The sequence below is a fragment of the Capra hircus genome, chromosome 24, assembly GCF_001704415.2.
Source record: "Capra hircus breed San Clemente chromosome 24, ASM170441v1, whole genome shotgun sequence".
Taxonomy (NCBI): Eukaryota; Metazoa; Chordata; class Mammalia; order Artiodactyla; family Bovidae; genus Capra; species Capra hircus.
This window is the reverse complement of record NC_030831.1, coordinates 30,864,916-30,889,121: the sequence shown is the minus strand read 5'-3', so window position 1 is coordinate 30,889,121 and position 24,206 is coordinate 30,864,916. Positions and strand designations below refer to the sequence as shown.

At 37.6% G+C, this 24,206-nt stretch overlaps 1 protein-coding gene across 1 annotated transcript in view; it reads left to right on the top strand.

Annotated features, from left to right (window-relative positions):
• The window catches only part of TAF4B (TATA-box binding protein associated factor 4b), a 102,837-nt gene that overhangs the window by 40,616 nt on the left and 38,015 nt on the right, over positions 1–24,206 (top strand). The window contains exons 10-12 of the mRNA XM_013974329.2: positions 11,228–11,397; positions 17,604–17,734; positions 22,041–22,166. Of these exons, the coding sequence (XP_013829783.2) occupies positions 11,228–11,397; positions 17,604–17,734; positions 22,041–22,166 (427 nt within the window). The remainder of the gene's footprint in view (positions 1–11,227; positions 11,398–17,603; positions 17,735–22,040; positions 22,167–24,206) is intronic.

The following is a 24,206-nucleotide window of genomic DNA, read 5'->3' as shown; positions in this document are numbered from 1 at the left end:
ATGTGTTTGATATACATCCAGTGTTGTTGCATGTATTAGTGATTTGTTGCCTTTCATTGCTGAGTAGTATTCCACTGTATGGTGCACTGTGGTTGTTCGCACTGAATTGTTTGTCTCTTTAGCCACTGATGGATATTCAGGTTGTTTCGAGTTTTTGGCTATCGTGAGTAAAGCTGTTAGAAACATCTGTATCCAAGTCTTTGTATGGACATACGTTTTCCCTTGTGTAAATATATGAGCAAAGTTGCTGAATCATGTAGTAGGTTTATGTTTAACTTTATAAGAAGCTGCCAATCTGTTTCCTATGTGGTTGTACCATCTACGGTCCCACCACAAAGTATAAGAATTTGTTCTAGTTGTTCTGCATCCTTGCTCAGTGGTTAGGTAAATCAGGGTAAACCTGACGGCCAGCTGAGTTTGCTTTACTCCAGAAAAGATCTGTGACTGTGTCTCATAGGAACCAGGCAGGATTTAGCACTACGTTAGCAAAAACAAGACCGGGAGCTGACTGTGGCTCAGATCATGAACTCCTTATTGCCAAATTCAGACTTAAATTCAAGAAAGCAGGGAAAACCACTAGACCATTCAGGTATGACCCAAATCAAATTCCTTATGATTATACAGTGGAAGTGAGAAATAGATTTAAGGGACTAGATCTGATAGATGGAGTGCCTGATGAACTATGGACAGAGGTTCGTGACATTGTACAGGAGATAAGGATCAAGACCATCCCCATGGAAAAGAAATGCAAAAAAGCAAAATGGCTGTCTGGGGAGGCCTTACAAATAGCTGTGAAAAGAAGAAAAGCAAAGGAGAAAAGGAAAGATATGAGCATCTGAATGCAGAGTTCCAAAGAATAGCAAGGAAAGATAAGAAAGCCTTCTTCAGCGATCAGCGGAAAGAAATAGAGGAAAGCAACAGAATGGGAAAGACTAGAGATCTTTTCGAGAAAATTAGAGATACCAGGAAACATTTCATGTAAAGATAGGCTCAATAAACTACAGAAATAGTATGGACCTAACAGAAGCAGAAGATATTAAGAAGAGGTGGCAAGAATACACAGAGTAACTGTACAAAAAAGAGCTTCACGACCAAGATAATCACGATGGTGTGATCACTCACCTAGAGCCAGACATCCTGGAATGTGAAGTCAAGCATCACTACGAACAAAGCTAGTGGAGGCAATGGAATTCCAGTTGTGCGATTTCAAATCCTGAAAGATGATGCTGTGAAAGTGCTACACTCAATATGCCAGCAAATTTGGAAAACTGAGCAGTGGCCACAGGACTGGAAAAGGTCAGTTTTCATTGCAATTCCAAAGAAAGGCAATGCCAAAGAATGCTCAAACTACCGGACAGTTACACTCATCGCACACTGTAGTAAAGGAATGCTCAAAATTGTCCAAGCCAGACTTCAACAGTATGTGAACCTGAACTTCCAGATGTTCAAGCTGGTTTTAGAAAAGGCAGAGGAAGCAGAGATCAAATTGCCAACATCCACTGGATGATGGAAAAAGCAAGAGAGTTCTAGAAAAACATCTATTTCTGCTTTATTAACTATGCCAAAGCCTTTGACTGTGTGGATCACAATAAACTGTGGAAAATTCTGAAAGAGATGGGCGTACCAGACCACCTGACCTGCCTATTGAGAAACCTGTATGCAAGTCAGGAAGCAACAGTTATAACTGGACATGGAATAACAGACTGGTTCCAAATAGGAAAAGGAGTACGTCAAGGCTGTATATTGTCACCCTGCTTATTTAACTTCTATGCAGAGTACATCATGAGAAACACTGGGCTGGAAGAAGCACAAGCTGGCATCAAGACTGCTGGGAGAAATATCAATCACCTCAGATATGCAGATGACACCACCCTTATGGCAGAAAGTGAAGAGGAACTAAAAAGCCTGTTGATGAAAGTGAAAGAGGAGAGCGAAAAAGTTGGCTTAAAGCTCAACATTCAGAAAACGAAGATCATGGCATCTGGTCCCATCACTTCATGGCAAATAGATGGGGAAACAGTGGAAACAGTGTCAGACTTTATTTTGGGGGGCTCCAAAATCACTGCAGATGGTGACTGCAGCCATGAAATTAAAGATACTTACTCCTTGGAAGGAAAGTTATGATCAACCTAGACAGCATATTAAAAAGCAGAGACATTACTTTGCCAACAGAGGTCCATCTAGTCAAGGGTATGGTTTTTTCTGTGGTCATGTATGGATGTGAGAGTTGGACTGTGAAGAAGGCTGAGCCCCAAGGAATTGATGCTTTTGAACTGTGGTGTTGGAGAAGACTCTTGAGAGTCCCTTGGACTGCAAGGAGATCCAACCAGTCCATTCTAAAGGAGATCAGTCCTGGGTGTTCTTTGGAAGAACTGATGCTAAAGCTGAAACTCCAATACTTTGGCTACCTCATGCGAAGAGTTGACTCATTGGAAAAGACTCTGATGTTGGGAGGGATTGGGGGCAGGAGGAGAAGGGGACAACAGAGGATGAGATGGCTGGAAGGCATCACCGACTCGACGGACATGAGTTTGAGTGAAATCCGGGAGTTGGTGGTGGACAGGGAGGCCTGGCGTGCTGCGGTTCAGGGGTCGCAGAGTCGGACACGCCTGAGCGACTGAACTGAACTAGCACATGCTCTGGTGAACCTGACTTAGTTTCTTCACTCTAACAGAGGCCAGAAAACTAGTGTCAGCCTCAGGCATTTGCCCTTGAGGCAGTTCTACCTTGAGAGTGTGCTCGGTGCTTATTTTTACTGATACTTTTTGACAACTTCTCTGCACCCATCATTGGAATAAAAAGTCGTAAACCTGTCTAAATTAGAATGCCATATAATTTCTCCTGGGTACATCTAGTCCACTTAATGCCTGATGGAAGTGTCACCAATCGCAGATTTTAAATCAGAAAACTAGCTTTATCGGTCTCCTCCTTTATAACTTTTGAATTTTGTGTTAGTCTAAGAAATCTTTTCCTATCCTGAGCTCATAATGAGGAGCCTCTGTATTTTCTTCCAAAATATCTATACACACCCCTTATATGTAATAGACCTTCACAAAATCATCAGTAGTGCTTGATTCTGTCTTTATAAATAGCTGAAGCAGAAATAACCTTTTCCTGGCTGGGTTGCTTATGTCAACAAGTTACTGAAGATTTCATCATCTTTACTTTTCTGATTTGAAACGCTACTTTACCTTTCAGTAAATCCCCCGTTGTTCAAGGGTATATTTCTAGAATTTCATTTTGCTGTTGTTTTTGTTTTATTTCTGTGTTAATATTTTTGCATTTTCAGTTATCTTACTTTCATTATTTTTATATCTGGATAAATTCTCTATTCCTTTCTTATCAAAAATGTCTTGACTTTTTCTTCTTTTGTACATAAATTTCAAAATCAGCAGGGCAGTTGTTTTAAAATTTTTTATTGAGATTACCTTGAACCATAGTTCTCTTTGTTACAGTTCAGTAAGGTTGAAGCTGACAGAAAAACTGAAGAATAGTGGCATAAGCAAGATAAGATTCTTTCCCACATTTAGGAAAACTGGAAGTGGGCACACCATTACAGGCATGGCATTCTCTTGGTGTTAGGGACCCAGGAGTTTTGCTCCCTTCCTTTCGGTTCGTCATACACACTAGTCAGGCCCCACTGTACAGTTTTTAGATGTGGTTATTTCCTGCATTTTCTTTCCCCATCTTCATATGGACCAATCCAGTTTAAAAGTTTCTTTAAATACAATTATTATTAATATTTCAGTTTAAAAGTTATCTGACCAAAGAGTCTTTGCTTGGCCAACCCTGTAAAGTAGCTTTTTCAGCCACATCTGCGGTCTTGAAGCACTTATCTCAAGTTACTCTATTTATTTGTTGACCCTTCTTTATACTCCCCAGTCTCTCTGAGAGTTCGTTGTAACTTTACCATTGTGTGCTTAATGTGTAGAACAGTGCCTTGTTCATAGTAAGCATTCAAAAACTTGTTGAAATAATTAATTTTGAAAAAGAACAGGAATATTTATAATCTTAGATATAATCTATTTTTAAGATAAGTTTTATTTTAGTTCTAATATGCATTTTTCATTTTTGTATAATATGTTCTGGTTATTTGGTCATATGTGACTTTATGCATATCTTTTTATAATGATGTCTTTTTGTTAAGTTTCTTTCTCAGATACTTAGTATTAATATCACTTCATTTACTGTTTAGAAGTGACTCTATTTAGGTAAGAGGAGATAATAGTGTATGGCATTTGATCTTGTCTTGACTTAACTGGATGAGGTTAATAGCAGTGATATCCGCCTGTATTTTCAAAACTACTTGCTTAAGTGAAAAGAACATTTTTGTGACTTTCTCCCTGCATAAATCATATTTTCTGCTGTGCTTGTCGGTACATCTGGGATAAATAAGGGAAACTATATAGTGTTTAAACACCAGAGGGTGCCAGAGATTCGTGTTTTATTCTTTATATTTCAGAATCAGAGGTGACAAATACCTCTGCATGTTTGTGTAGTTAACTTTATTTAAACTGGAAACTGGAAATTTGATGATCATAAGGAGTTATTGTTGATTTTTTTGAAGAGGTGATAGTGTCTTATGATTAAAGTTTTTCTTTAGAATCCTTATATTTTAGAGAGATAATAAAATATTTGTGGATGCATATTATATATATGTGGATATTTATGTATACATGTATAACTTAGGAGGCATTATAACAGCTAGAGGTTGTGTTTTTTTTTTTTAATTTGCCTTAAAAGATACTTAGAAAATAACATAGGACAAGGTTACATACTGTTTGTGCAGATATTACTCCATCAACTCTAATGTCCCACTTTCTTCTTATTGCAGGAATCTGATTCTCTAGTGTAGATTAAACATGTGCTCTATCTTGATTCATATGTAATTAGTTGTTTTATTATGTATTTAACATAATAACAGATGGTTAATCATTCCGAGGAAAGACTTAAAAACTGTCTCCGGTGATAAAATCTTGGAAGGACAGGAGATGGAAGAAACACCCTTCTGAGCTGTGCAGATTAACTCTAAATCTAGGGTTAAATTCAACAAAAAAGTCTTGGAGTAGTTGCCTTTATGCTAAATCTTGTTAGACATTAAGTTCTTAAATATTCCTCACAGCGAAATTACACGAATGAAGATTTAGAGATGTGATTGTGAAAGCTTTCAAAATTATTAGCCAGATTTTATTGTAGTAAAATGCTATTTAGGAAAAATTATCTTTATGCTTACATGCAGAATGAACTGGGAAGGAATATACTTTGAAGTAGTTCCTAAAGTCACTAAAGTTTGAGAAATACTGCAATATCCTATGCTATGTTTCTTAAAAAGAAGAAAAAAGATTTCCCATGGGAAAAAATACCTTTAAAAAAGCATAAAAGAATAAGCAGGATGTTGTGTGAGCTTATATACTGGCTGTAGTAGGTAATGCAGAGATTATGCTCAAAGGTGATGAAACGAATATTGAAGGTAAACTTATTTTACCAGGGATTCGTAACCTAAAAGAAGAACTTGATCTTCTTAAAATAAAAAGAAATGTACCCTCGGAAGTTCAAAAGTTGTAGCAATTGGACAGACACTTTAAAAGCATGAAAACAAACTAACATTTCCAAAGTAGGCAATTAAAGTCGATCTGGAATATGGATCGGGCATTGACAGCTGAAAGATAATAAAGCAAAAGGAGCTGAAGACTAGAGCAAGAAAGGGAGAATAGCCTGAGAAAGGCCAGGGTCGGTAGGAGCTATTTGATGGTAAGAAATGGGAGGGAAGAGTGTGCTAAGTTAGGGTCATTACCTGGAAGGCCTTGAATATCAGGTTGAGTTCGTGGGATCATGAAATGTTTTATAACAGGAAAGTAATGTGATTTTTTTCTACTAGAGAAGAATTAGTCTGATGCTATTATAGATCTTAAGAGGGTAGAAGAGATTTTAAAAGGTAGGCACAAGCGGTGGTTAACTTTATTAAAAAGCTAAAGAATTAGATCAGTTTCAGAAGCCAGAATGCAAGCCAGGTAATTGGGTAATACTTCTTTAACTTTTGCATAGTAACCTAATGCCCCGACAGAATCTTGGGTTGGAAGCCTTTCACTGTTAAATTTCCTTCTTGTATATCTTTTAGAATGACACAGGCTTATATCTTTCACAACACTTTCATTAAAAAATATACTGCATCAGACCAGAGGTCTTGAAGACATGATTCAGAGATTCTCACTTTCTTTGCCCCTAAAATTAAACCAACCCAGAATCACAAATATACCTCAGCAGCAAAGCCTTTGTTACTGTCTTGGCCTATCTTTTTTAGCCTTATCAACAATGCTGCTATGACATTGTGTTGTCTTTGCTTTCTTTGTTGTCTGCCTCCTCTCTTAGGGGAAGTTTTACATGGTTCGGGTACTGTTGATCGTGGTACCCTTTCCTCTTCCCTCCTTAGGGTCTCCCTCTCTTCATGCTGCCCTCTGTAACCATAGCAGCTGATAGCTGAACTAGAGGGATCTGTGTTCAGCTTGGGGTCTAAATAGAAGGGGCAGAGGTGGCTAGGCAGGAACAAATCTTTCTGGGTGGTTAGCTCCCTGCTGATTTCAGAGAAGAGCTGCAAGAAGATTCTGAAAGACATGGGACAGTCTCTTCACTGGTGAATTACATTCAGTTCTAGTACTTTGCTGCTGCTGCTAAGTCGCTTCAGTCGTGTCCAACTCTGTGCGACCCCATGGACTGCAGCCCACCAGGCTCCTCCATCCCTGGGATTCTCCAGGCAAGAGTACTGGAGTGGGTTGCCATTGCTTTCTCCGCTAGTTCTGTGCATGGGACTGCTAGTAATAGGAGGCCTGGTACTGGTCTCTCCAGTCTGTATGTGAGACTTCAGCAGGGGCTCAGTGGGAACAGTCACCTGTGGAAGCAAGGTGCAGCGTGCAGGGCTGGTGTACCTGGCACACAGCTGACATTGTGACCATGCCATGTTGTGTCCAAGTGTGTAAAGGCCATGTGCTGTATACCTTAAATAAGTCTGGGGATTTTGTTAAGGGAAGGATGAGGCCATGTTCTGAACCTCATTATATTTCTGTCTTCAGTTTCCTTTCTCTGTTTGTTTACATATTATTTTTAAAATATCACTAACCATTTGATTGAGTCATCCATGTATATAGTACAACATTCAAAGGGTAGAAAAGATTATGTGTTTGCATGCTAAGTCACTCCAGTTGTGTCCAACTCTTTGTGACCCCATGGACTGTAGCCTGCCAGGCTCCTCTACCCATGGGATTCTCCAGGCAAGAATACTGGAGTGGGTTGCCATGTCCTGCTCCAGGGGATCTTTCTGACCCAGGGATCAAACCCGTATCTCTTAATGTCTTCTGCATTGGCAGGCAGTTTCTTTACCACTAGTGTCACCTGGAAAGCCCTTAGAAAAAGAGTTTGATTCAATATAAAATGTCTTCTTCCTACTCATGCTTCCCAATTTCCCCCTCCAGATATGAATTTCTTGTGTATCCAGAGATATGCCCATAGAAGTTATGCCCATGTAAGTGTGTATTTTTTTCCCAGGGTACAGTCTGTCCTATACCTTGTTTTGTTTAGTTTTTCCCATTTCGTAATACACCTTGGCATTTGTTCTCTATCTGGCCAAAGAGAGCTCCCTTATTCTTTAAAGTGGCTGAGAGTGACATTAGATAGTACCCTAATCAAAGTTATTCATTGTTTAGAGGAAGAAAATTTTGTCCTAAAGGTGTTAAGTAACTGGTTGGGATTCTATTTCAGAGTGAACAGATTCTGTTTAGGAGTGAACAGAGTTTTTAATTGAATGTACTTGGCCTCTTTTTTCTTTTTTAATAGATGGTTTTTTAGTGCAGTTTTAGGTTCACAAGAAAATTGATTGGTATGTTGTAGAAAATTCTAATACATGCACAGCCTCAATCATTGCCAACATCCCCCACCAGAGTGGTCTATTTGTTATGATTGATGAAGCTACGTTGAGACATCATTATCAACCAAAGTTCATCATTTATCTTACAATTCACTCTTGTTGTGTGGTGCGTTCTGTGGGTTTTTACATTTTCATGTGATGACATATATCCCCCATGATAGTGTCATACAAATACTATATATTTCACTGTCCTAAAAAGTCCTCTGTTTTCTGCCTAGTCATCCTTTTCTGCTGCTGCTGCTGCTGCTGAGTCGCGTCAGTCGTGTCCAACTCTGTGCGACTCCATAGATGGAAGCTCACCAGGCTCCTCTATCCTTGGGATTCTCCAGGCAGAAGCACTGGCATGGGTTGCCATTTCCTTCTCCAATGCATGAAAGTGAAAAGTGAAAGTGAAGTCGCTCAGTCGTGTCTGACTTTTAGCGACCCCATGGACTGTAGCCTACGAGGCTTCTCTGTCCATGGGATTTCCCAGGCAAGAGTACTGGAGTGGGGTGCCATTGCCTTCTCTGATCCCTTTCTGCTAACCCTTGGCAACTACAGGTCATCTTATTATCTCCATAATTTGCATTTGCCAAGATATCATGTAGTTGGAATCATCAGTATATAGCTTTTTCAGTTTGGCTTCTTCACTTAGTATCATGCATTTAAGTTTCCTCCACATCTTTTCATGGTATGGTACCATTTCTTTTTGGTCCTCAACAATATTCCACTTCTGGATTTACTACATTTTGTCCAATCACCCACCGAAGGACATCTTGGTTGTTTTCAGGTTTTGACAATTAGGAGTAAGTTTTCTAGAAACATCCATGTACAGGTTTTTGTATGGATGTGAATTTTCAGTTCCTTTGGGTTAGTACAGAGGAGTATAATTGCTGTATCATATGGTAAGAGCACAGAGAAGGCAATGGCACCCCACTCCAGTACTCTTGCCTGGAAAATCCCATGGACGGAGGAGCCTGGTAGGCTCAGTCCATGAGATCGTGAAGAGTTGGACACGACTGAGCAACTTCACTTTCACTTTTCACTTTCATGCATTGGAGAAGGAAATGGCAACCCACTCCAGTGTTCTTGCCTGCAGAATCCCAGGGACGGGGGAGCCTGGTGGGCTACCGTTTCTGGGGTTGCACAGTCAGACACGACTGAAGCGACTTAGCAGCAGCAGCAGCAGCATGGTAAGAGTATGTTTAGTTTTACAATAAACTGCCAAACTGTCTTTCATGGTAGCTGTACCATTTTGTGTTCCCACCAGCAATGTTTCTCCACACCCACATCAGCATTTGGTGTTCAGGGTTTGGGCCATTCTGATAGGTATGTAGTGGTATCTCATTGTTTTAATTTGCATCTCCTTGATAACATAGGATTTGGAGCATCTTTTCATATGCTTGCCATCTTTTTGGTGAGTTGTCTTTTAGGTCTTTGGCCCATTTTTTAATCTGTTTGTATTCTTATTGTTGTGTTCGAAGAGTTCTCTATATATTTTGGATAACAGTCCTTAATCAGATATGTGTTTTGCCAATATTTTCTCCCAGTCTATGGCTTGTTTTTTCATTTTCTTGATACTTTATTTTTAAAAAGTTTTTTTTACTCAGACCTTTTAAAATATTTTTTTTTAACTCAGATCTTGGTCCATCTTTAGGTTTACAGTTTCTATTGTACTTACATTTAAGCTTTAAGTGTTCAGATGTTTCTGGAATACTTCTTTGTTTACATAGGTGGTACATTAGTTCTTAGAACCATTCTCAGCATCCCATACCTCTGACAGTACCTCTGTGACATATGATAAGGTGGAGACCAACCATTTTTACACAGTTTCTTTATATTTTGTTTGGTTGATTTTAGATACTGATTTTAAAAGTTTTCTTTTCCTCATTACAGAGACACAGTTTTAAAGGTTAGGCTTTTAAATATACTGTTCAGGTTGTGGAACCATATTTCTTTCTCTTCACTTGCAACTGCTGTGTCTGGCACTTATTTTTCTTTCATTTAGTTTGAATCTCTTATACCTATGTGAGTGGGGTCTCCTTCCCTCTCTTACCCTTAACATGCTGCTTTTTAAAGTTGAACACCAGAGGCTTTCATATCTTAAACACTTAATTGGTATAGTTTATTTCCCTCTTTTGTACACAAATGCATTACTACAAGGAGGTTCAAATCTATTGATATGAAACCACATGACAGATCATTTGGCCCATGCAATAAATGGAAACAATGTCTTTTTTATAGAATCATGTTTGCGTAAATTGTTATACATTGGTACCTGAGTTATGGTCAGTGACATGCCTCTTATTATGTATGGTGTTAAGGATGCCATTAGAATTTTAGTATTTCTTTGGTCTTTCTCTTCTCTCTCCTTAAACATAATATACTCATCTTAGTATACCGTAACCATGTAGCAATTCTATTAGATAAAAATAACTATTTAATTTTGCTGGCACAGTGCAAGGAGCACAAACATATTTTGTGTTCTTATATGTATGTCTTTTACATATGTGTGTATAATTTTATATCTTAAATATTAGCCCTTTGCAGCCATTTGCTTCAGGAGGTGGTTTAATGAATTCAGTTGGTACAGATGGAGCACACCAAAAGTCTGAAGCAGAAAAACAAAGCTAGTTTTAACCATACAGTTTCAGAATAGCTAGTCTAGAGAGATTCTTCTCAAGGGCCTTTTAATGGGTATGGACCTTTCAGGATCGAAGGGTTTCTCCTCCTCCTCAGTGGACCAGTGGAGGACACTGGGGATATTTCAGGGGTTTTTAATCATCTTGGATGAAAAAAAAAGAAGCCTGTTTTTATTTCATTGTCTTTCATTGGAGGCAGTTTGTGGATAACCTAGACTAACTTCCAAATCCCTGTTTTTTGAAAAAAATTATTTATTTTAATTGGAGGACAGTTTTTCCACAATATTGCATTGACATCTGCCATACATCAACGTGAACTGGCCATGGGTATCCTGTCCCTGCCGCAAGCCTCTCTCCCACCCCTCTAGTTTGTCACAGAGCACTGGACCAAATCCCTCTTAGTGCACCCTATTTACTAAACTACGAGAGGGAGAAATGGGCACCAGGAGACAGGTGTCTGTGATCCATCTTTCTGATATTAAATGTACTAGTGCTTAGAGATACCAATTAATTTTAAAGACTGACGGAGAGGGATAGCCATGCCTCACTTCTTCTCTGGCTTGGATAAATTAAGTAAGATAATGTCTTTAGTTATAAGGAGAGATCAACACTTCCTTGCACTTTGAAATCACTCGTTCACATATCACCACCACCACCAAAAAGCTTTCCATTTTTTTTTTTCTATTAGAGATGAAGATGACATCAATGATGTGACTTCCATGGCAGGGGTCAACCTCAGTGAAGAAAACGCCTGCATCTTAGCAACAAACTCTGAATTGGTTGGCACACTCGTTCAGTCCTGTAAAGATGAACCGTTCCTTTTCATTGGAGCTCTACAAAAGCGAATTTTAGACATTGGTAAGTGTGATTATTGACCTGATAAGACTGTCTGATCCAAGGAAAATGTTACCAAGAGTTAGATAGCCTGGGTTGGTTTTTCTGGAAACTCTGAAGCTTAACAAAAGCTCTGGAAGTAATCAAGATTTCATGGGTGTTACAGAAGAAGTATTTTATTTTAAAAATTATTAAAGTAACAAATCATATAACCTGTGGTTTCTGGTATAGGTAGTAGTTAATATCATAAGTATATAGATATACTTATGATATATTTTTTTCTGTGCTTTTCTTCCTTGGTTGGCCTTTAGGCATGTAATTTATGTTACAAATTTGTGTTTATGAAACAAAGAAATAGTCAATGAGATTAAGTCCCTTTTTCCTCATCTCCACCCTGAAACTCATACCCATCCTTACGATAAAAGAGTGAAACTAGAATATCAGAGTTCTCTCTGGCCAGTAGTTGTTAGATGGCCTGAAGTATATGAAAGGAAATGGTAGAGAACATACCTGTTTTATTCTGGTGCCAAACATTTTTGTTGTTAATAGCAGACTCACAGCGGTAACTGAGAAAAGAGACAAATTCAAGAGAGATTGTTGTGTGTGTGTCTTCTCATTTCTTGTGTCCTGACCCAGGGGCTTGCCAGAGACTAACCTCCTTCATCCATGTCCAACTTGAGGGGCCAGCACCAGTGACCTTTTAGTATGCTTGAGTAAGAACCTTTGCACTCAGTGTTGAAGGCTTCACACAAAACTGTGAAAGTTTCAGATGTTTGATACATCTGTGGTATATTTAAGGACTATAAAATGCATTGCTGTTACATATTCTAAGTCTACTTAAAAATTACTCAGTAAATATTTGAGCTCCTACTGTATGCTGTACAAATTATCACTTGTTTCACCTCAGTATATGCTGTCCTTTTATTTTGAAAAAGTAGAATTTCAGTTCAGTTCAGTCGCTCAGTCGTGTCCAACTCTTTGCAATCCCATGAATCACAGCACGCCAGGCCTCCCTGTCCATCACCAACTCCCGGGGTCCACCCAAACCCATGTCCATCGAGTTGGTGATGCCATCCAACCATCTCATTCTCTGTTGTCCCCTTCTCCTCCTGCCCTCAATCTTTCCCAGCATCAGGGTCTTTTCCAATGAGTCAGCTCTTCGCATCAGGTGGCCAAAGTATAGGAGTTTCAGCTTCAACCTCAGTCCTTCCAGTGAACACCCAGGACTGATCTCCTTTAGGATGGACTGGTTGGATCTCCTTGCAGTCCCAGGGACTCTCAAGAGTCTTCTCCAACACCACAGTTCAAAAGCACCAATTCTTCAGCTCTCAGCTTTCTTTTTTTTTTTTCTAAGACACCTTCACTTTTATTTATTTATTTTTAATTTTTAGTTTTTTATTTTTTAAATTTTAAAATCTTTAATTCTTACATGCGTTCCCAAACATGAACTCCCTTCCCACCTCCCTCCCCATAACATCTCCCTGGGTCATCCCCATGCACCAGCCCCAAGCATGCTGTATCCTGCGTCAGACATAGACTGGCGATTCAATTCTTACATGATAGTATATATTCTCCCAAATCATCCCACCCTCTCCCTCTCCCTCTGAGTCCAAAAGTCCGTTATACACATCTGTGTCTTTTTTCCTGTCTTGCATACAGGGTCGTCATTGCCATCTTCCTAAATTCCATATATATGTGTTAGTATTCTGTATTGGTGTTTTTCTTTCTGGCTTACTTCACTCTGTATAATCAGCTCCAGTTTCATCCATCTCATCAGAACTGATTCAAATGACTTTTTAACGGCTGAGTAATACTCCATTGTGTATATGTACCACAGCTTTCTTATCCATTCATCTGCTGATGGACATCTAGGTTGTTTCCATGTCCTGGCTATTATAAACAGTGCTGCGATGAACATTGGGGTACATGTGTCTCTTTCAATTCTGGTTTCCTCGGTGTGTACGCCCAGCAGTGGGATTGCTGGGTCATAAGGTAGTTCTATTTGCAATTTTTTAAGGAATCTCCACACTGTTCTCCATAGTGGCTGTACTAGTTTGCATTCCCACCAACAGTGTAGGAGGGTTCCCTTTTCTCCACACCCTCTCCAGCATTTATTGCTTGCAGATTTTTGGATCGCAGCCATTCTGACTGGTGTGAAGTGGTACCTCACTGTGGTTTTGATTTGCATTTCTCTAATAATGAGTGATGTTGAGCATCTTTTCATGTGTTTGTTAGCCATCTGTATGTCTTCTTTGGAGAAATGTCTATTTAGTTCTTTGGCCCATTTTTTGATTGGGTCGTTTATTTTTCTGGAATTGAGCTGCATAAGTTGCTTGTATATTTTTGAGATTAGTTGTTTGTCAGTTGCTTCATTTGCTATTATTTTCTCCCATTCAGAAGGCTGTCTTTACACCTTGCTTATATTTTCCTTTGTTGTGCAGAAGCTTTTAATTTTAATTAGATCCCATTTGTTTATTTTTGCTTTTATTTCCAAAATTCTGGGAGGTGGATCATAGAGGATCCTGCTGTGGTTTATGTCTGAGAGTGTTTTGCCTATGTTCTCCTCTAGGAGTTTTATAGTTTCTGATCTTACATTTAGATCTTTAATCCATTTTGAGTTTATTTTTGTGTGTGGTGTTAGAAAGTGATCTGGTTTCATTCTTTTACAAGTGGTTGACCAGTTTTCCCAGCACCGCTTGTTAAAGAGATTGTCTTTTCTCCATTGTATATTCTTGCCTCCTTTGTCAAAGATAAGGTGTCCATATGTGTGTGGATTTATCTCTGAGCTTTCTATTTTGTTCCATTGATCTATATGTCTGTCTTTGTGCCAGTACCATACTGTCTTGATGACTGTGGCTTTGTAGTAGAGCCTGAAGTCAGGCAAGTTGATTCCTCCAGTTCCATTCTTCTTTCTCAAGATTGCTTTGGCTATTCGAGGTTTTTTGTATTTCCATACAAATCTTGAAATTATTTGTTCTAGTTCTGTGAAAAATGTGGCTGGTAGCTTGATAGGGATTGCATTGAATTTGTAAATTGCTTTGGGTAGTATACTCATTTTCACTATATTGCTTCTTCCGATCCATGAACATGGTATATTTCTCCATCTATTAGTGTCCTCTTTGATTTCTTTCATCAGTGTTTTATAGTTTTCTATATATAGGTCTTTAGTTTCTTTAGGTAGATATATTCCTAAGTATTTTATTCTTTTCGTTGCAATGGTGAATGGAATTGTTTCCTTAATTTCTTTTTCTACTTTCTCATTATTCGTGTATAGTCCAACTCTCACATCCATACATGACCACTGGAAAAACCATAGCCTTGACTAGACGGACCTTTGTTGACAAAATAATGTCTCTACTTTTGAATATGCTGTCTAGGTTGGTCATAACTTTCCTTCCAAGGAGTAAGCGTCTTTTAATTTCATGGCTGCAGTCACCAAAGTCAGCCACTGTTTCCACTGTTTCCACTGTTTCCCCATCTATTTGCCATGAAGTGATGGAACCAGATGCCATGATCTTAGTTTTCTGAATGTTGAGCTTTAAGGCAACACTTTTTTCACTCTCATCTTTCACTTTCAGAATTTACATTAGTTTAAAAGGATTGGAATTCAGAAAAGCTAATTGTAAAATGTTTGTTTGCAGTTTGCTTGTGTTTTGACTGCTCTCCTCTCCAGCCCTCCCTCTCCCTCTTTCTTCTCCCCCTCTCTTTCTTTCTCTTTCGTTTTCTTCATTGCATTCTGTTTTGTACTGTGCAGGGGCTGGTTCCTTAATTTGGGATTAAGCCTAAGCACATACCTTTCTGTGATGGCTTGGGAAATTTGCTGGTGTTTTAACAGCTTTTAGCCACATAATTATTTAGAACTCTGGTGGAGCACAAGTAGCTTCGTACTTAATTTTATCAATACCCTGCCCCCTTCTAAATTTTATTTCTAGCTTGATTTAGACCTTTACTGTGTGATAGGAGAAATTTTAGTATTGAAAGAACATTTTTGATCTTTTAGGAGAGAGATTGACAGGTTGTTTTTTTTCCTGCAGAGGACCAGATAGTAAATGTTTGCTACTTTGTGGGCAAATATAGTCTGTGTAGCAACTGCTCACCTCTACTGTTATATTACAAAAGAAGCTGTAGACAATATATGAACAAATAGGAAAGACTGTATTCCCATCAAACTATCTATAGAGACCAGATTTAGTTTGCTAGCCTCTACTTTCAGGGAGAATTCTGGGGATAAGTCTTTGTATTTTCAGTTCTTAGTGATAAAACACAAACTTGTCATTTAATATGACGGAAAATTGCAAAACTTCTTCCCTTTAATTACTTAAGCTTTTAAAACAAAAACCATAGAGTGAATGGAGTTATATATTTCTAGGAATGTTCTTCATTTATAATAAAATTCCATGTTCACAGAACAGGTCAGAACCAAGATCATTTTTTAATAACAGGAGTTATAAATTAACCCAAAGAATTTGGGGAGGAAGATTTTCTTACTTGAATATGGTAGGGGAGTATACATGCCAGTGTTCTTCTTTTTTTGCCAATTACCAAAGTTAAATTACAGAGACTTTCTGTAAAATCACATAGTAAGCTTTTGACTACCAACTTGATCTCCTTAATCAGTTAATGATGACTTTACCAAAGAGAGTGTTTTATTTTAAAGTGAGACTTTAACTTTGTAATTCTGTCATGTTTTATCATCAGTTTAGTGAGGATATTAGAAAATTTGATTGTTCACTAAGCCCTGAAATTGTTGGCAACTCTGAACACTTGTTTATTTGTAGTATTTTAGAAATACAGATTATTTCTTTAACTTAGGCTTCTGTTTTATACATATGAAGTTATCTTCAAAGTTTTTTCCCAGACACTATATTATTAAATGTTCATTTTTCTCAAAGTATCAACTGGCATATCATCCTCTACATACCCATGTTTACTTATAATTTTAACCACTGGGTTGTTTTGAAATTGTATTATTGCTGCTATACAAGGCCCCACTATTTATTTATGCTGATGTTTTAGTAAAGTGGATTTGACTTTCCAGTTTTTTCCCCTTCCTTGAATCATGTATTGGTGATGAATTCAGTTTTGCTACGAAGTAATGAACTACATTTTGAAGGTTTGGTACAGATGAAGCTGAATCGTTTTACATTCTTTTTCTGTCTGGTTTAACATAGCCCATGTTTTGAACTAAAGTTCAACATTTCTTATGGCAGCATTTCTTATGATCAAACAATATATTTAAGATTTGTTGGCTTTTTTAATTAAAGTTTTTTTTTTTTGCAATCCTTATTCACACTTTGAGTATGTAAGAATGCATTTCAGATAGATTGCAAATTAAATATTATATTTTTAAATTTGTGTAAGTGCATATGTTAAAAACAAACACAATAGCACTTAGAAAACTCATTTAGATGAGATTACATAATTGCGTGTATCTTTAGGGTTATCATCTCTGATGATACAGGTGGTTTCACTGAGCTGGAGAACTGCTATTTAAATACTGATGAGGTTGTTTTATAAATGAGCTTCTGCTTTGGGCTATGTAGTCTAAATTGTTTTCCTGAAACTTTCTTCCTAGTTAGCAGAAGGAAGAAGAGAAGTTTGGTTTATTTATAGAAAAAGATATAGTGAAAGAGAAGTTTTTAAAATTGATGAGTAAAATGATGAGGCTTTGAATTCTTTTCAACTTGTAAACTAATTATCAAGTCAATTTATAGAACATGAGTTAGTGCAAAGTAAGCATGATTGGTATTGGACAAAAAGTATAGGTGTGTCGTGTAGACAAGTTATTAACATAGACTCACAATCTGAATTCATGGAAATAAATATTGTAAATTGCTAACAGTGTCAAACAGGGCAAAATGTAATTTTCTATTTTTTTAATTACTAAAATTAGCAGAATACAGCACTAATTTCTGCAGTTACCATTTTCCTCCCTGAACACTAGACTTGATTTGTGTTCTTATTAACTTTGTCCTATAAATGACCTTGCAAGGAGAATGATTCTAGAGGCTAAGTGAAACAATGTCTATATTTTCTGAGGCTCCAGGCTAGGTTTTATTAATGTAATGTCTAAGATCTTTGAAGTTGTGACTTTACCAGGAAAATCATAATCTCCAAACCTTTATTCATAATGGGTATGACTTCCAGGGGGAACAGAATACCTGCTGTGCTAATTATTTCAATTATCAGCCTCTACTAAAACACGTAATGGATTTTCCCTGCTTCCGCAGGTAAAAAGCATGACATTACGGAACTTAATTCTGATGCTGTGAACTTGATCTCCCATGCAACACAGGAGCGATTACGAGGCCTTCTAGAAAAGCTGACGACAATTGCTCAGCATCGAATGACCACTTACAAGGTAAAGGAAATCATTAGAGAAGACCAAACTCTTCTCTCTCCTTTTTGTTCTGTTAAAGGTAGCTTTTTGATATGGATTCATATTCTAGGTACATTTTCCAAGGAAATGGTTGAGACATAATTCATATTAGAAAATCAAAATCTCATTCCTAATGTGCCTTATTTAGATATGTTTACATGACAAATAAATAGAGTTTCGGTAGTATCCAAAGCTTCTGTGTTAGTGTAGACTGAAAGACGCATCTGTTATGCCTGAGGCTTCTCTTCCTAAAGCTCTTGACTGGAAAGGGGAGGATGTGTTAGAAGGATATATTGGGTAGCTGTGTTCTCTTCAGTGATCCGTACTCTGCTGGCAACTCCCATTTTCTTTCAGTGAGTTAAGTGATTGCATTGAGGACTTTTATTTTAAAAATTACATGCACAAATAGCCTTGTCTTATTCCTAGTGGTATGAACCAAATCCCTTGCCATCATCAGGATGAAAGCACTAGATTTATTTGTATTATGGTTTCGACGGAGAACAAATATATTGGTTGATGAGGGTTAAAAAAGAAAAAGATAACCTTTCCCCTCATATCAAGAAGTGTTCACAGCTAGATTTTATACAACATGGTACATGGGTAACCTTATAAGGTTTTGAGTTTGCAAGAATGGTCATTGTCATGATGTCCTAGACATAGGTTAAAAGGAATCTAGGGAGGTATCAGCTATGCTTATGGTAAATTCCCTGGAGGAAGTCATTCTATTTTCTCCCCTTTCTGCTTTAGAAAAAAATGAAAAAAAGACCCCTAATGTCAGTATTTATTTCTGTGTACTTCTGGAATTTGTCCATTTCTTTTGGGTTCTTTAATTTATTGGCATACCGTTGTTCATAATATTCTCTGGTAATCCTTTTTATTTTTGTAAGGTCAGTGATAATGATCCTACTTTCTTTTCTCATTTTGTTTCCTGAAGGTATAAGGTTGGTTACTTATTTACAATCTCCTCTTTTAATGTAGGCATTTCTTTATTGCTATAAAATTCCCTCTAAACACTGATTTTGCTGCATTCAAAAAGTTCTGGTGCATTGTGTTTTTGTTTTCATTTATCTCTTAGTTATTTTCTAATTTCCCTTGAGACTTCTTTTATCTGTTGGTTATTTGAAAGTATGTTGTTTAATTTCCACGTATTTGTGAAATTTCCAGTGTTCTTTCTGTTGATTTCTAGCTTCATCCCATTGTTGTCAGAGAATATTCTTAGCACAATTCAGTCAGTTTAAATGTAGTGAGGCTTGTTTTGTGGCCTAACATATGATCTTCCTTAGAGGCTATTCCGTGCGCACTTGAGAAGAATGTATATTCTGCTGTTGTTGGGGAGGAGTGTTCAGTATGTCTGCTAGATCTAGTTGGTTTATAGTGTTAGTCCTCTGTTTTCATATTGATATTCTGTCTAACTATTCAATCCAGCATTGAAAGTAAGGTATTGAAGACTTCAACTACTGTTGTAAAACTGTCTCTGTCTGAATTCTCCCCTTTTCCTCACCCTGTTGTTTCAGAGATACATGAGTGTACTTTCATTTACAGCAGGCAGTTTCTGTACAAAAGGTAGCATGTACATTTAGTATGGGATAGAATTTTTCCAATGATTGATTGTAATGGAATGGTTTCCATTTATTTCCAGTGTAATGTTTACTATCCCAAATACCATCCAAAGCTTTATTATATATAACCTTCAGATGGAGTAGTTCTTGTAAGGTATGTCAGCAGCACATATTCCAAGGATTTCGTTGCCCCAGGCAAAATGGATAGTATCTACTCCACTTAGAAACTCAGTAACTTAGCTTTAAGCTAATACAGCCTTAACTTTCTGCCTTAACATTGTCTGTCCTGATTGATTTTTCTCTCTTCTGCCTTTCTCCACACTTACTCTTTAATATACCTAATGCCACTGTGTGAGTTCATGCATATAGAAAGGCAGCTACATGATCATCCTTCTTTAAATGCAAATAATAATCATTTAATTATTTTTGAATCTAATTCAAAATTATACTTAGTTTGTGGACTCTGATTATAATAACTTTTATGTCACAGATTGAGCCTTGTCCTTATATTTCAGTTCATCCTGATAGGATTTGTTTTTATCTGTGTGGGAAAATTTACTCCATGAATTTCATAACAATGAGCTATTTTTATTAAAAGCAAAATCCCGCCATCTCTTTTGATTTGAAATCCATCTACCTTCGATAATCTTTCACCTGGTTAGATATAATTCTCTAACTAATCATAGTCATAAGTTGAAATTTAAATAAAGAAGTGGAAAGTAAAACACATGTGATGCAAAGCTTCTGATCTTGCTGCCAGGTTTTTCCCCACTGAAGATATATTAGAGTCTTCTAGTGCCAGTGGCTGTGGAAAAGCTTCAGTGTTTTCCAGCTGAAAGGGGCTGTAGTGCTTTCTTTAGATGGGATTCACTTGATGATGTTATCATTTGGTCTGAATCCTTGTATTTTCATTACTAAACCACCCTCCTCTGTGATCCAAGAAGACTTCAGTTAGACCAGATGGACAGACAGGAGAGATCATGATAACATTGGGGTTACTGTTACTTAGATAAAGTTAGAGACTCAGTAGAAATAGGGAAGACACTGATTTGTTTAGGATCTGGAAGAGTAAAGGAAGAATGCATTAAGCAAAAGGTAGTTTCACTGAGCTGGGAGAGAGAGAGAGAAGGAATCTTAGCATGGAAATGAGATTGGGTTCAAATTTAGAAAGTCTGTGCCCCTTTTTAATTTAGCATTTGTTGTCCTTTTAAATTAAATCCTCTCAGTAAACTATCTCCAGAGTGTGTGAACACAAAAATGGTAAAAATGAAGTATTTAAGAAACCACTGGTTATTTTGTTTATGCCTGTATGGTTGGCCCATAATGTATTCCATATTCTATCTTGTATTTTATTTAACTTTAAAAAACATTTGAGAATTCTTCTTTGTATTAAACAGAAAGTAAAATAAGTAGCACTAATACATCCTTGTTCGTTATACTGTGTAATACTCCTTTGATCCGGTTAAATACCAACAATAAAAATTTAATTTAAAAAGAATCTTGGGCATATGAAATCTCTCAGTCCCAGTTAATTGAATCATCCATGAGCATGGGATAAAACAAAGATGGGAATGGTACTGTAACCAGATTTCCAAGCCAGGCACTGACTGTTGGACTAAATGTTTAAAAACATTCAGTTTTCCTGTTATACAGTCTCCCTCCTATAGCTCAGATGTCTGAATTACTGAGATGAATAGATGCCAGGAAGTCACTCCCCACCCCCACAAGTATATATGTATTAATATTCAGAGAGATGGGTGGTCATATCAGATGAAGAAAATAACAAAGTATTTAGATTGTAAAGCACTGTTTTATAGTTTAGCATATCAGAATAAATGAAACTGTAAACTTTATCCTTTTATGGAACATTGAAGATGAATAATTACACTTCTTGTTATGACTCTGATTTATGCAAGTTTCTGCCCAAGTCCATAGCTTAAGGAAATCCTCACAGCAGTGTTTAGGATTTTAATGTTTGCCATTTGATCTTGTGTTGTCTTTTGATGGAAGTTGCATTTGCTTGTCAAAGTTAGACCAATTCAGCAATAGAAGCAGAGGTAATAACTTTCATCTTTGGTATATTTTTCAGGGAAGTGATTATTTATTTTTATCTTTTATGGGCCTCAGATTTAATTAATCATTAAAGTCTGATGGGATTGACAGTAGTTTAACTAAAAAGATTTAGATGATAGGTAAACAATACACTGTTTTGCTTTCTATTCCTGTTATCAGTATCTGCTGGGCTAATTCCTTTTTCCTCCCCTCTGGACAAAGCTTACTAGGAAAGCTCTTTGAAATTTTTGCTTAATTGCCTCTCACATTTTAAGAATGAGGGCTTCTCTAGTGGTTCAGACAGTAAAGAATCTGCCTGCAATTCAGGAGACCCAGATTCCATCCCTGGGTCAGGAAGATCCACTGCAGGAGGGAATGGCAACCCACCCCAGTATTCTTGCCTGGAGACTTCCATAGACAGAGGAGCCTGGAGGGCTACAGTCCGTGGGATTGCAAAGAGTTGCACATGACTGAGGGACTTTCAAACTTCTTTTTAAATTGCCTCTCAGATTTTAAGAATGATTAACATACTTGCTTTGTTTAGCAGAAATAACATTACCTCCTGAAAATTTACCTCCCCATGTATCTTGGTGTAACTGTCTTTAGTTGATTTATAACAAGACCTAATATAGAATGTGTTGCCTTGGATCATCAGAAGACTCTTTTTTTTCCCCCAGGCAAGTGAAAATTACATCCTGTCTAATGACACCAGATCACAGCTCAAATTTCTTGAAAAGCTAGATCAACTGGAGAAGCAGAGAAAGGATTTAGAAGAAAGAGAAATGTTACTTAAAGCAGCCAAGGTAAGATCCTTTGTGATGTATGAGTGAACATGGCTTGGCAAGGAGGTCAGAATCAGCTTTATCATTGGTTGACTGTCTTGGTTTTGTTTGGCCATTAGCTGTCTCTGAAGGCTTTCTTAAAATGGAATAGTTTTTAAAAGTTTATTTATTTTGAAATCATCCATGCTTATAGAAAGGTTGCCAGAACAACACATCTCCTTTTCCGTTGAGGTTCCCATTTTTAAGATTTTAGTGTACTTGCTCCATTTCCACTGTTTTTGGAAACAGGTACACACTCCCATCATCATTATTCTTTTCTTCTGTTCTTTTTCTCTTTCAATTCAGAGGTTTCTCGTACTGTTTTCTCTAGTCTTTCTCTGAACCTTTGAAAGCAAGCTTTAGACATGACATCTCATCATCACTCCTGAACATTCTAGTGTGTGTTTGGAAAATCAGGGACATTCTCCTGTATAACCTTCCATGTCAGGATGTGACTAACATGACATGACCATCTAAGTCCTTAGACCCCAGCCAGATTTCACCAGCTGTCCCAAATCTTTTTCCTTCAAGGTCCATTTTCCCATTCAGTTATATGTGTCTGTTCAGTTGTCATCTCTTTTCAGACTCCTTCTTTCAGATCTCCTCACCCTTTTCCTTTCATGTCTTTGACAGGTTTTAAGAGTACAGGCCTTTCCTTCTGTAGGTGACTCTGAACCGAAGTTCATCTTGTGTTTCCTTGCGATTTGATTTAGGTCATGCATTCTTGGTGGTTATACATACATAGAAATGATGCTGCATTCTTCTCAGCTGATTCTTTCAAAAGGCAAACTTGATCAGTTCTCTCTATTTTAAACTTGCCCTTTTCCCCTTTGTAATCAATTAGTTTTTTGTAGAAAGGTATTATAGGATTGTACCAATAATCCCATACCTTATCAAACTCCACTTAGCAAGTTTAGCATCTATAGATGATACCTATGAATCAGCTACATCTACAGTGGCTGCCAAATGGTGATTCTTTATTCTTATCACCTCTTCCACATTTGTTAGCACTGTCTTCTATGGAAGAGCTTTTCTCTCTCTCATTCATTCACTCATTTTTAACAGTATGGCCTCTCAGATTTCTGTTTGATTCAACAGGTTGTAGCCTAGTACTGTCATGATTTATTCTGATGCTGAGATCTCTTGAGTGGGAGACCCTTGCAGCTGGCACCTGCTTTTGTCTTATTAACATCATTCACTGAACATGTCCTTACTTTCAGGCACAAGATACTCCAGGCCCAGCTTTCATTCATCCTCCCCAGCCATAGAATCAGTCATTTCTCCCAGGAACCCTGTATTTTTTTGGTTGAGGATGATACCCAGAAACAAGATTAGAGCCTACTGTGTGCTCCTTGCACAGAGGGTATTATTACATGTAGACCCTGTCATATAGACAGAGTTAGGAAGTATATGTATGGTATGTATATATGTGTACATATGCATATAAACACACATAGATCAATAAATATTTTTCTGTGTGTATATGTTATAAAACCATAAATTTATATTATAAAACTATAATTTTTTATATGAATACCTTTGACTCTATTTTATATCTTAGGATTCTTCCTAGCCTAAACCTTTCCATGTTTATAAGTATTTACTCTGTAGTCAGAAACTTGGCTCTCATTATCCTTGATATATTTACTTATATTTGCTATTTACTTATTTGATCAATGTAACTAATCTTTCAAGCAGCCATGTTGACTGACTCTTCTGTCTGCTACTACTGTTATCCCTACCCTCATTTCATGGCCCATGTAATTGGCCGCCATGCCTGCTGGCCCTTGCCTTGGCGAGCCTCTGCAGCCCTTCATCTCCCTTCTTTCTTGGCCTCTGGTCTGCACCTTCATGTGTCAGGGTGCACCAGAGCCGTGTGACTGAGAAGCTTCTCCCTGCCCACAGTCTCAGTCCCCATCTTGACCCCTCTTGCACTGGGAAAGGCAGCTGGGACAGGCAGATGCTCTTTCCTGAGCCCGTGAGTGTCATAAGCAAACATGCAGCCTCTGTAATGAGGTGGTT